The 13,188-nt window shown below is 46.4% G+C and overlaps 1 protein-coding gene across 1 annotated transcript; it reads left to right on the plus strand.

Annotated features, from left to right (window-relative positions):
- The first annotated feature begins 5,404 nt into the window (after positions 1-5,404).
- Npy (neuropeptide Y) lies at positions 5,405-12,760 on the plus strand. The gene is made up of 3 exons (XM_059256658.1): positions 5,405-5,592; positions 10,798-10,878; positions 12,650-12,760. Exons 1-3 carry the CDS (start codon positions 5,405-5,407, stop codon positions 12,672-12,674), a joined length of 294 nt encoding a protein of 97 aa, XP_059112641.1. The 3' UTR covers positions 12,675-12,760.
- Positions 12,761-13,188: the final 428 nt, after the last annotated feature.

A 13,188-nucleotide genomic window follows, 5' to 3' on the forward strand; every position in this document is an offset into this window, starting at 1 on the left:
AAGGATTAGGAAGTGTGGCCTTGTTGGAGGAACTGTGTATAAGAGTTAATAAGAGAAAATACTTCCTAGATTATTTTTAAAAATCCTATTAGCTATTAAATTATCATCCTGTATCTTTCTCAAATTTTGCTTGCCTTTGATAAAATAAAGACACGTTATCTCTATACTCTTCTTGTAAGCTTGCATTATCTTGCAATCTTCTTCCCTCAGCCTGTGTATTGCTGGGATTACAGGCATGGGAAGTCTTGCCAGATTATTCAAAACTCAAACTAGACAATGACTTGTCAATCAATGTCCTTGCAAAGTCAGTCACAGAACAAGTGGATAGCATGCTGGGGACTAAGAGAAGCTGAGTTGGTTTTGAGAGTTGAGTTATTTTCTTTGTTCCCTGGACTGTAAAGGTGGGGAGGTCTATAATACTGCTGTATTAGGCTTGATGAAAATGGTAATTAAAAGACCAGTGTTTGTTTCTTGGGCACGGGGGTGGGGGGAGAAAACAGAGGTACAAGTCTCTCCCACCACCGGAAGTGTATTACCCAACAGTCAGACTGCTTACTCGTCTCTGTGTATGACTTCTGGCTCATCCATAGGTTCCTTCGAGGAGCTTGTTTGTTGGGCTTATAAAATCCTAACAAACTTTGACTATTAGGTCAGTAGGTAGGGAGATAGATAGATAGATAGATAGATAGATAGATAGATAGATAGATAGATAGATAGGTGACACACTGACTCCCAGTTTAATTTAGCTGAACACCTACTAAAAGATGGGTATGGGTATTCCTCTGTTTGTATTTATGGAGCTTACAATTACAAGATGTTAAAGACATGAAATGATTTAGAAATAGCACACATGTGTACACTTAAATAGACAGCTACATCTGTGAGACAATCTTTAAAAGAATGTTTTAGGGTACTGTGTGCCACATAGTAAGGTAGTGCGGAGTTTCAATAGCCTGAACATGGAGTATTGTGGTTTTGTGACCAAGCCCAGGGTGAAGAAGCAGAGGCTATAGTGGAAAGGTCATGCTTGGAGGCTTCTGGAAACATTGGCAACCTTAAACAAAAATAAATAAAATAACTTGGAGGACACACACAGGCATCAGCCGCGAACCAATAGTGATCTCCTGGCAATGGGGGAAAAATGAGGGGATCCAGGCAACAGCACCAGAGTCAGCCAGGTTGCCGTGTAGAGGGGAGGCACCCAGCAGCCTTGGGAAGAGCTGGGGCTGGATATGGGTGAGCCAGGCAGCGAGAATTCAGAAAGGGGAGAATGTCTGGGCATCTGCAGTGTCTCCCTCCAAAACTGAGTTGATTGCCAATTAAATCCTACTTTCAAAGAAACCACTCAAGATCAGAGAAAAGTCATGGGGTAAGGAGGGTCCAAAGCTCACAAGGAGGTGGGCACAGCGGAGTTGCCCAACAGCCAGAGGGTAGTTCTTGTTCCTCTCAGCTATCAGTTATAAGTTAAAGCAAGACAGATCTTACTCTGAAAGTAGAAAAAAAATTAATCCTAGACCGAAGCCACCTAACAAAACTGAAGTACAAGATGCAACCCAGCAAAACTCTTTGCAAAGTTTTCACTCTTCCAGAACAAAGCTCAAGAGTTGATAGGGAGACACACACACACACACACACACACACACACACACACAAATTTCTGGCAGACAACAAGGTAACATGCACAGTATCTGACTTCCTAATGATTATGAGACATACAGAGAAGCAGAGAAATGCAGGTCATCATGTGGGGGAAAGTCAACCCAAATACAGCAATTACATGGATGATAGAAGTTATTAATTATGCATATCCAGCTGGGCCCAACAGCACTTGCCTGTAATCCTAGGATCTGGGAGACTGAGATACTTATTGGGAGTTCGAGGACAGCCTAGACTGTATAGTGAGAGTCTATTTCAAAATACCAAAATAATAATAATAATAACAACAATGTGTTAAAACCTAGAATAAAGATTGGACATGATGGGTAGGTATTAAAGAGATCCACACTAAAATTCTAAAGATGAAAGATGAAAGTTAACATTGTCTAAGGTGTGAAATTACTGGATAAAACTAACCAGGATCACATATTGGAACAGAAAAGATGGAGTAACTAAAGGCACAGCAATAGGAACTAGTCAAAATGTGTGTGTGCGTGTGCGTGTGTGTGTGTGTATGTGTGTGTGTGTGTGTGTGTGTGAGAGAGAGAGAGAGAGAGAGAGAGAGAGAGAGAGCACAAAATAGACGAGCAACTGAGACAGAGCTCACATCGCTTAATCATTTAGTATTTATTTCCCTATGAGAAATGATTACTCACATCAACACTGTGACTTAGCTGGACACAACTTGGGGTCTAGGAGAAGCTGAGTTGGGTTTTGAAAGTCGAGGTATATCTTAGAATGAAAATGTATCCACAGTAAACGGCATGTGCTGCTGATATTTGGGTGCATCTCAGCCTAAGGATGCTAGGTTAAAAAAAACAAAAAACAAAAACAAAAAACAAAACAAAAAAAAAACATGAAAAGCAGAGGCAAGAAGCTATTTTGGAACTGGGCTTATATACAGGTCTAGAAATGCAAACAACTGTGTGTCAGAAAACAGATCTATGGCGGAAGGGAGCCACGAGGGGCAAGAGGGAGGACGGTCAGGGCATTCACAAAGGTTCAGGGGTGATTTACCTATGTTCTTTATGGCGTTGTGGACATATTGGTATATTTCAAACATTTGAAGCTTTTTAGTATATTTTAATGATATTTTAGAAAAGCTACTAAAATAAAATAATCATGTACATAAATAAATCAAGGAACTTGACTTTGGAACAAAGGAGAGACCCAGCAGCAGCTAGGAGCCACTGCTTTGAATGACGTTTGTTTGTTGTGGTGGGGGGAGGGGGTTGTTTCTGTGAGCTGAGGATGGTTACCGGAAACTACAGAAGGGAGGGGTTAATTGATGGAATGACAGGAGGAGCCCAAGGCCAAATGATGCAGCTTGGACTATGAGGAAGAGAACGGGACATAAAGAGAGGTATACTGGGCACACCCTCCCTAGACTTCATTTTGCAAACGCTGCAGCGGAAAGTTCTTGTTCTCAAGCACCGTCAGTATGAAGTAAGTTAATCAGATTCCCACAGAGCCCCCTGATCTAAAGAGGTGCCCCTTAGGCGTACTGTCTCCCAGATGCAGCCACTCCCGCTAAGTCCAGGTTTTAACCGATGTGAATCTCTGATTCACTGCAAAAATAAGATTACTTTATTGAACAGCAGCGTGTGCCTTCCTCCTTATCAGAAGGGCCGAGTTGGATGCTTTGCTCTTTTATCAAAGGTCCTCATGTGGACCCATAAGCAGCCCTGACAGCCCGGTGTTTATGACCCTGGTGCAGGTTTTGGAGATATGGAAAGTGTAGCCGTCTAGCAGCGAGGGATATTGGTGTTCAAAATTATCATTTGATCATTCTCTCTCTCTCTCTCTCTCTCTCTCTCTCTCTCTCTCTCTCTCTAAATGATAATTTAGCATGTTTAAACAACACACAAAGTGGCACTTGAACTAAATCATTTATTTTAGCTTTAAAATAACGCATAAACTCCACTTTAGCAACGTACCGTTTTTACATAGATTCAAACTTCCAAGGGGCACTAACTCAAGCGTACCGTGTAAAATGCCCATCTTGTAAGAATAATTTCAATATCGTTCATATGTATTCAACAGGTTTAACGCGATGGGCACCCTGATAAAATTAGTCTTTTAATCTGGTTCATTTCAATCCGAAAGCATGTACTCATTCAGACGTTAACAAAGCATACTCAGGACTTCACAAGACTAGCGGACAGGGGAGCGGGGGTCTGAGGTGGGTCTGCTCCTGGAACCACTGCCTCTTTCTAAAGTAGCCCTGGAACCGCTGCAGCCCCCTGGACCTCGGGTTTCCAGCGGCGGCCTCTGGGGAGTTTCTGGCTGCGACCGGGTCTGGCTCTCAGAGTTGGGGCGAGTGCAGGGGGAGGGTCTACCTTTTGGGGAGACTGGGGCAGTAAGTCCAAGGAAGCCGCTGGGGACCCTGCAGCACGGGACTCAGGGGTCCGCTACCACTTGCTCCGGGAGCGGGAAAAACCTCACCTCGCTCGGCTGCCTCCCCCCCGCAGCGCGCACATTTGTCGTGCGGACCCCAGAGATGCTCCCCAAGTACAGGATTCCGGTCCCTACAGACCCGCGCCCAGAGGGCTGGCAATGGCCGCGACAGGCGACGGAGAACGTCCCCGCTGCGCCCATCTCTGGCGGGACTCGACGGGGAGAAGGAGAGCGGGCGCCAAGGGATCCTGGCTCTTGGCTGCTCCCTTTCCCCCGCCGAGAGTTGGTGTGTGGGTGGCTACAGACGCCAGCCACTTGAGCGGCTGTGGCTCCAGCCTCCTCCCCCGCTGGTGGGGGCGGGAAGTGGCGGTGGGAGTCACCCGGGCGTGACTGCCCCGAGGCCCCTCCTGCCGCGGCGAGGGCGCTCCATAAAAGCCTGCTGGCGACGGCTCTCCGCATCCCACCGGTGGCTCTCATCCCTCCCGGAGGCGCCCACAGCAGAGCACTCGCCTCGCCGCGCAGAGACGCCAGCCCGCCCGCCACGGTGAGTGCCAGGACCCACTGGGACAGGAGCACGGGTTCTCAGACGCCCGTGAACTTGCCCCGCAGCCGGTCCTCTGAGCCGGCTGCCAGCTTCACACCCAGCCCTTCTTGGCGACTAAATTCCACTTACCAACTCTGGTCCGACTGTCCACTTGCCCTTCCCTGGGACTCCACTGGCTGGGCATCCCCTTCCGTCCCCTTTATCTTTTGAGGGTATGGAGAAGAACGTAGGGGCTCCTATCCCAGGGAAGGGACTTTTTGGGGGGCGGGTGCAACCAGGAACCCAGATGGCGTCCGCTCAGAGGGAGGTTTCCCAAGTACTGCCCCTGGTGTCAGGAGCCCCGCTTCCTGTAACCTCCAGGATTTGAACTGAGCCCTTGAGCCCCCTTTCCAAGCCCTGTTCCCACACCCTGGGGATCTGACTGTCACAGCGCCTGTAGCCAAAGAGATCAAAAGTGACCCAGAAGAAAGTTATCTCCTCCAAGGGTGATTTAGGAAGGAGAGGAGAAAAGTGGTCATTCTTTAAATTAGAGGGCAGAACTTAAAGTTCTGTTCTACAAGCACCTGAAGTAGAGGACCTCCGTCCTCTGCCTCTCACCAGGCGACTTGGAGGGAAGTTTCATGGAATATGGGGGCAGAGCGGAGGGGCCGGGTCAGGCAGGGCATGTGGTCCAGGAAAGCAGTGGCATGTGCCAAATCAAGGCTTCTTTCTGGGGTCTGGGATGGAAACAGACAAAAGTGGTCATGGAAACTGGGACACAGGCGAGCATCCTTGGCATCCCAAAGTCTTAGCCTTTTGTACCCGCAGATGCTAGGTAGCAAGCGAATGGGGCTGTGTGGACTGACCCTCGCTCTGTCCCTGCTCGTCTGTTTGGGCGTGCTGGCTGAGGGATACCCCTCCAAGCCCGACAATCCCGGCGAGGATGCACCAGCGGAGGACATGGCCAGATACTACTCGGCTCTACGACACTACATCAATCTGATCACCAGGCAGAGGTGGGTGCATCCGCGCGCTGGTACCTGGAGCTCCAGGCCAGAACAACTGAGCATCTGGGGACCTTGAACAACAGGGACGATTTCTTTTTTTCCTAGTTCTGTCCCAGGGTAGGGCAAGATCAGTCATAAATTCAGCTTTAGATAAATGCGTGAGCCGGGAACATACTACACAAACTGGATACTTTCTCTTTGTCACTGTAGTTCCTCTCCAAGTCCTGAGCCCAAGATTCAGTGCCTCTGGGCTGTGTGTCTGTCTGTCTCCCACCTCTCTCAGCTTTTTTTTTTTTTTGCTTTACATCAGTTGGGGACCTGTCCAGCACCCTCCTTGGAAGAGAGCCTGCTGCAGGTGTTCAGCTGGCTAGCTGGGTAATGGTGTAGGGAGAAGAAGGAACCTCACCCAGAGTAAACAACCATCACCCAAAACACCAAGGACACAGCCCAGCTGTCAAAAAGGTGGTTGAGACCTTCCATCCTGCCCTGGTCAAACTGAGTGGCAACCTTTGGGGAAAACCAAACTGAGCCTCAGGTTCCGTCTCAGCCCCACAGTGAGAATTCCTAGGTGGTCTTAAAAAGCCGACTTTCCCTATTTTATAGCAACTGAGTTCTGAAAAGAAAGTGTTTGGATTTTTGCCTTATTAAGAAGCAAAACAAAGCAAAAGTCTTTACATTAGTAACTCTAGTGGATACATCTCTGACTGCCTAGGACCTGAGAGATGGTGAACTTTATTTTTAATGCCCAGAAAGTCAAAGAGAAAGGCCTTGCTTTTTCTCTCAGCATTTAAGTCAAGCAAAACAAGTCAAATCCAAGCTACTTTAAAAACAATATGGGACTTAGCTTGCAAAAATCAGTGGATCTTAGTTCTAAATCATTTAACAACACATTTTAATTACTGAGAACCCTTGAAGAACTATATAGGCAAGCCCTTTGGAAGCATTAATGTTCTTTACTTAGCATGTTTCAATTATGTGTGGTAAATTACCAGAGGGAGGTTAAACTGTTCATGACCCAGGGGACTGTTAGATGGGATACAAAGGGGGTCATGCTTCTGAAACAACTGCCTACTCTTAATTTCATCTGAAAGGTATACAACATTCTGAAAGCCTTCTGGGGAAAACAATTCCAATGTATACAGAATCACTTAATTAATACTGACTCATAATCTTTTGAAATCTGATAATTTTGACTAGCAAAAAGCAATTGTTTTTGAGCTCAATAGACTTCCTAGAAAGTCAATTTCAGTTTTTTTATTCCATACAGCTCAAAGAAAAAATTACACAATTGGTATGATGCCATGTTTAAAAAGAACTATTTAGATACAACATATAGAACTACATCTCAGCCGGGCGGTGGTGGCGCACGCCTTTAATCCCAGCACTCGGGAGGCAGAGCCAGGCGGATCTCTGTGAGTTCGAGGCCAGCCTGGGCTACCAAGTGAGTTCCAGGAGAGGCGCAAAGCTACACAGAGAAACCCTGTCTCGAAAAAAAAAAAAAAAAAAAAAAAGAACTACATCTCTTGGTAAAGATTGCTGCTCTCTAGCTTTGCCACACTGCATAGTACGATCCCACTTCATGTTTTCCCAGCCATCTCATTCAGTCTTTTCCTCAAAACTCTGAAGTGAATTTAACTGTCTCCACTTTGCAGATCAACAACCTAAGGACATGTCAAGAAAGCTTTCTTAGAGTTACAGAATGGGAATCCTCTACTGAGTTTCCTTGCATGGGGCCACACCATCACATTCAATGTAATTTCTGCTATGTTTAAGGGAAAAAATAGGGAAAGGGGGTTTGCACGTCATGGGAAGAGAATCAGGTTGGATGGGAACGAGCTGGTCACTAAGGCCGTTTCTTCTATCATCTTGGTAATAAAGCTACTCCCTAGAAACTATTAGAAGCTCCGTTGTGCCCTCACGGACTTCCCACCAAAGATTCACAGGCAGAAGTCCACGCCTTTGAAATTGACCATGGCATTTGTGACTGCTTTATCTGTAATTATTCTCTTCCTTCCTCCTGCCAGTCCTGTTCGTAGCTGTTTGCCCGGTGCTGTATGTGCTGCTGATTCATGGTTTCTGCAGGCCAGATTTCTTATTCTAGTCTGTGGATCTATCACATCTTGTTAATATGGTTCCCTAGAAGAGTGGTTTTCAGCTGGAGGGGGGCGTGGAGGGGGCGTGGATTTTATACTCCCTAGGACATTGGGCAACGTTGGGAGAGACTGTTTGGCACAACAGAAGTGAGTGCTACTGGAGCCCACAGGGATGCTGTTAAACATCCCAGCATGCCCAGCCCAGTTCCCCACCCCCCACATCACCCCCCTAAAGAATCCTCTCCACCCAAGTGTTAGTTAGTACTGCAGAAGTTGAGAAGTGCACCCCTAGATTGGTGTTTCTCCACCCTGGCTTTGCATGACAATCACATGGAGAACATTAAAATGGAATGACTTGGCCTCCACTTTCACCCACTAAATCAAGCCCTCTGAGATGGGATCTGGGCTTTCTGGTGTCCTTAAAAGCACACCAGGTGAGTTCAATGCGAAGCCAAGTTTGAGAATCTTTGCCTTAGAAACTCTTCAGAAGCTTGCTTATTACAGAGAGGACTGATAATCCAGAATTGGTTAGAGAAAAAAGAGCCCCGAGCCTGGCCACCCTGCAAGTCTATGACCAGGCAGAAGCTGTCACAACACTGGTAGATTTTTGACTGGAAAAGGGTCGGGGGGAGGGGGGGATGCAGCCCTTTTACTCACTGGAGCATGGCAGGGTGAATGAACTCAGCTTCGCTGCCCAAAGTGTGAGAATTAGCAAGATCGACTGAAGGGCAGAATGGCCAAGTGCAAGCCACTGCCTCTGGTGGATGGTAACAAATGATGGGAGAGAGAGCAGGGGTGAGGAAGAGAGAGCAGGGGTGAGGAGGAGAGAGCAGGGGTGAGGAAGAGAGAGCAGGGGTGAGGAAGAGAGAGCAGGGGTGAGGAAGAGAGAGCAGGGGTGAGGAGGAGAGAGCAGGGGTGAGGAAGAGGGAGCAGGAGTGAGGAAGAGAGAGCAGGGGTGAGGAAGAGAGCAGGGGTGAGGAGGAGAGAGCAGGGGTGAGGAAGAGAGAGCAGGAGTGAGGAAGAGAGAGCAGGGGTGAGGAAGAGAGAGCAGGAGTGAGGAAGAGAGAGCAGGGGTGAGGAGGAGAGAGCAGGGGTGAGGAAGAGAGAGCAGGAGTGAGGAAGAGAGAGCAGGGGTGAGGAAGAGAGAGCAGGAGTGAGGAAGAGAGAGCAGGGGTGAGGAAGAGAGAGCAGGAGTGAGGAAGAGAGAGTTGTTTCACTTTTACTTCCCTTGCAAAGGAGTGAGAAGAAGTCTCACCAAAGCATTTGAATTTAGTTGTGCTGGGTCAGCACTTAGAAAAACATCTGTCAGCTTTGTCCAGCTGTTCTACCTATTTGTTAATCCATCCAGGCCAGGCAAAGTGTTCATTTGGACATGGAGTGGCTGCTGGTGCCCCATGCCTTTTCTGAGAAAGGGGAAAGTCATATAATTTGCTATCAACTTGTCAAATCCTTTAGCAGTTTTCTGAAGCAGGTAATCTATTTTACCTTTACAGATAAATGTAACCCCATGTTCATACATTGTCCTTACCATATCCTACTACAGGCAGAGGAGAAGCGCCCACAGAAATATTCCTGTGGGCCAGTAGGACTTCTTCACACTTCAGGGAAGGCATTTGTGCCTCCAACAGATAGGGAAAATAAGACCAGGGTATGTTGGGAGCTGTGAGGAAGGAGCAGTGGTGATGGGGGTGTGGTGGTGGAGCTGTGAGGAAGGAGCAGTGGTGATGGGGGTGTGGTGATGGAGCTGTGAGGAAGGAGCAGTGGTGATGGGGGTGTGGTGATGGAGCTGTGAGGAAGGAGCAGTGGTGATGGGGGGTGTGGTGATGGAGCTGTGAGGAAGGAGCAGTGATGATGGGGATGTGGTGATGGAGCTGTGAGGAAGGAGCAGTGATGATGGGGATGTGGTGATGGAGCTGTGAGGAAGGAGCAGTGATGATGGGGATGTGGTGATGGAGCTGTGAGGAAGGAGCAATGATGATGGGGGTGTGGTGATGGAGCTGTGAGGAAGGAGCAGTGGTGATGGGGGTGTGGTGATGGAGCTGTGAGGAAGGAGCAGTGATGATGGGGGTGTGATGATGGAGCTGTGAGGAAGGAGCAGTGATGATGGGGGTGTGATGATGGAGCTGTGAGGACAGAGCAGGAAGGATGGAGATGTAAGGACGGACGCACTTGGGCAGCAGCCACATGCATTAGTGCGATGCTTTGTCTCTCCAGCATAGCTTCACACTAGGTCTCCACAGACACAGATTTAACCAGGGCTCATGACTCGATTTTAGTTTAACAAATGTACAAATAGATTCAAAGACACAGGTAGGCCTCAAGCATCATTATTCTGGGACTCTTTCTATGATGCTATATTTTCTTCTAGTTAAGATTTAAACTGTTGTGAATCATCAGAACTATAGCTAATCAACTGATTGTGAAAACATTTTAATATCATGTTTCAGTGTTTTTTAATTTCATGAAGTTGTAAAAAATTATCTCTCCTACATACAAGGAACATTATATACACTAAGCATGTTGTGTATTTATAGTTGTATTTATATGTTTAGGAATATACCCCCCTACATATACATAATAACAATTAGAGAAAAAGAGTCCATGAATTTGAAATAGAACTGGAGAAGGGATACAGGGGAAAGTTCGTAGGGAGACAAAGAAAGGGGGTAAATGCTGTAATTATGGTATAATCGCAAAAATAAAATATTTGTGAAGTGCTTCAGAAAATTAAATATGTATAACTTTTAAATTGTATTTCTTTATTGTTTGGGATGAGAGAGGAAATTTGTGTGGGTGGATGCATGCAGACATCTGCACGTGAAAGTCAGAGGGTAGTTTTCCAGAGTCAGCTCTCAATTTCCTCTTTGGGTTCTGGGGATGGCACTCAGGTGATGAGGCTGGCATGGCAAGCACTTGTCCATCTCAGCAGCTTGTGTATGTACAAGCATATGTATATGTGTGCATGTGTGTAGTGTTATGACAAAGTTGCTGACGACATATGCTTCACACTCTGAGAATACTCGTTAGCAGATGGACCGACGCTCTCTTCCTCTCTCCTCACGGTCTCTATGGCTACCCCCAGCTCACTATATAAAACTTTGATTTTACTTTCTTGTTTCAGATATGGCAAGAGATCCAGCCCTGAGACACTGATTTCAGACCTCTTAATGAGAGAAAGCACAGAAAACGTCCCCAGAGCAAGGTACGACAAGGCTTGGGATGGAGACCTTGCTATAGAGCTTGGGGTGCCAGGGGAGGTGAGCTGGGAAAGTTGGGAGTCCGTGTGAACATTAGGATGGAAGAATCCAGAAAAGAGGGATTAGGGCAGAGATGGGGATGGAAAACTATATAGAAAAGACCATGCTTTTCATGCATTCACTGGCAAATCTCAACTCCCAGGGCATATTGCTTTCTAATGAATATTATTTAGTGTTTCTTCCTAAATATGACTTTTAGCTCGAAATGATACTCTATAGAATGTCTTGCCTTGTTAGAAGTAAGGGAACATAGAGCAACCCCTCAGCTCCAAATTGAAATGACCAGTCATCTATTTGGGCTGAACAATCTAGTGTTTATACACTGGGTGGCATGCCCAAATGTCCTAGAGCCTGTGTCCCTCATGTGTTTGATTCTGCCTTTCCTGGCTTTACCCAAAACTGGAGATAAGTCAGATGCTCCTGGCTACTTTTTGATGTATTTTGGTTCGATAGAGTGATTTGTTCTATTCAAAGAATCACTGTTGGGTAACATATTATCCTTAGGTGCATATCTGTAGTCTGGAACCTTTCTTGGAGTACAAATAGGTCTTGAGACAGGTGTCTGCCCAAATCTAAGGGCTCACCATTGGGCTAAGCAGGTGGCTCCTGGACAAGAAAGGGGTATTGCTAAAAGAGGCAGAATCTGCCCCTACTTTCATAACCCCAAAACTGCTCTGTGGACCTTGCCTCCTGCATGATCTCAACACACATTCTTATGTATCCCTAGTAGCTAGCTAGCTCTCCTAATACCCAGAACTCTACACCATCAGAAACCGTGTTCCCCAGAAGAGGTCACCAGCGTGCTTGCTCAGTATGACTGGAGTGTCCCTCTGCATGGAAGTTCTCCATGGAGAACCCATGGTGACAGAAGGACCACCCACCCTCCCTCAATGCTCTTTCAGTTCTCTTATGAAACAACCATCCAGATGGTTTCTCTGAGGCAAACAATCATTTCAACTGGAATAAAGTTCAGGGCTTCTGTCCCTGGAAGCATCACCCTAGACTTAAGCAGTGAATTCGAGGAATGGTGGGAAATTCATAAGCATTGATTTTGAGACTAAACAATAAGCACTTTTTCATGTCTCGTTGACATGCATGGGATATTTGTCACAGCAGAAGTTTAGGGCAGGCTATGTATACTTACTATTCTTCTGGAAATAATGATCCAGACCTACTTAGAACTCCACTGCCTGCACAGTTAGTGCAGGAAATAAAGTTAATTGCACTCTGACTGACAGACTCAATCATGTGCAATTAGAAGGAGACCAAAGTTGATAGCCTTGGAGTTGCCTGTGAATGCTGTTTTATTAAAGGGGGCCCTTTATAGTCTAATAAATAGTGTCTCACTCCATCAGAAAGGCTTGCTGGAAAACAACCGTAGCCTATTCAGAGTTGAGTCACACTAACCTTCTTGTTAGAGTTTCACGTGATTCCTGTAGTTTTGATCTTCAGAAACACGGTGGAGTCCCTCGGCTCCTTTGATAAGTACAGAGCCCTCTAAGTACTCTCTTAGAGACTCCAGTTCCCATGGGCAAAAGCTGATGGACTGGATCTTCATTATGCTGCTGTTCCATGTGGCTTCTTTTCGGTGCCAACAGGAGGCTTCATAATAGCTTCTGATCATCATCGTGCAGCTCAGGACGGAGTGTCTCACTCTTGTAGGACCCCAGGGAGCCGGCAGTTGCTTCTTCATGATTTGCTTCTTGTGTTTTACAGGCTTGAAGACCCTTCCATGTGGTGATGGAACATGAAACTCCCTCTCCCGACTCTTCCTGTTTTCCACCCACATCTCATCTCATCCTGTGATACCCGTCCGCCTGTCCCACCAATGCATGCAGCCACCGGGCTGGATTCTGCACCATTTCCCTTATTGTCTCTGTATATATGTGTGTTTAAATAAAGTATCATGCATTCAAAAGTGCCTTCTCCTCAGTGACTAATCTGTTATCACAATAGAAAGAATTAAGTTATAATCAGTCTTGGGCAACAAATTCAGTTTGTTTCACCAATATTAAAGCAACGGCCACAAAGAGTAAATGGCTCTGGTGTCCTTGGAAGAATTTGTCTCGGAACTTTGTCAATGTGTCTCATATCCCTCTGTCTAATACAGCAGTCATGAGTGGCTGACTGAACACCTGATGTGACTACTGTAAATAAGGAGTGAAGTGTTCCGTCCCGTGTCATTTAAATTCATTTCAATAGGCATATGTTGCTGGTGGCTGCCACATCACATCCAACAGCTAAAGTCTATGCAT

This window comes from Peromyscus eremicus, chromosome 3 (genome assembly GCF_949786415.1).
Source record: "Peromyscus eremicus chromosome 3, PerEre_H2_v1, whole genome shotgun sequence".
NCBI lineage: Eukaryota > Metazoa > Chordata > Mammalia > Rodentia > Cricetidae > Peromyscus > Peromyscus eremicus.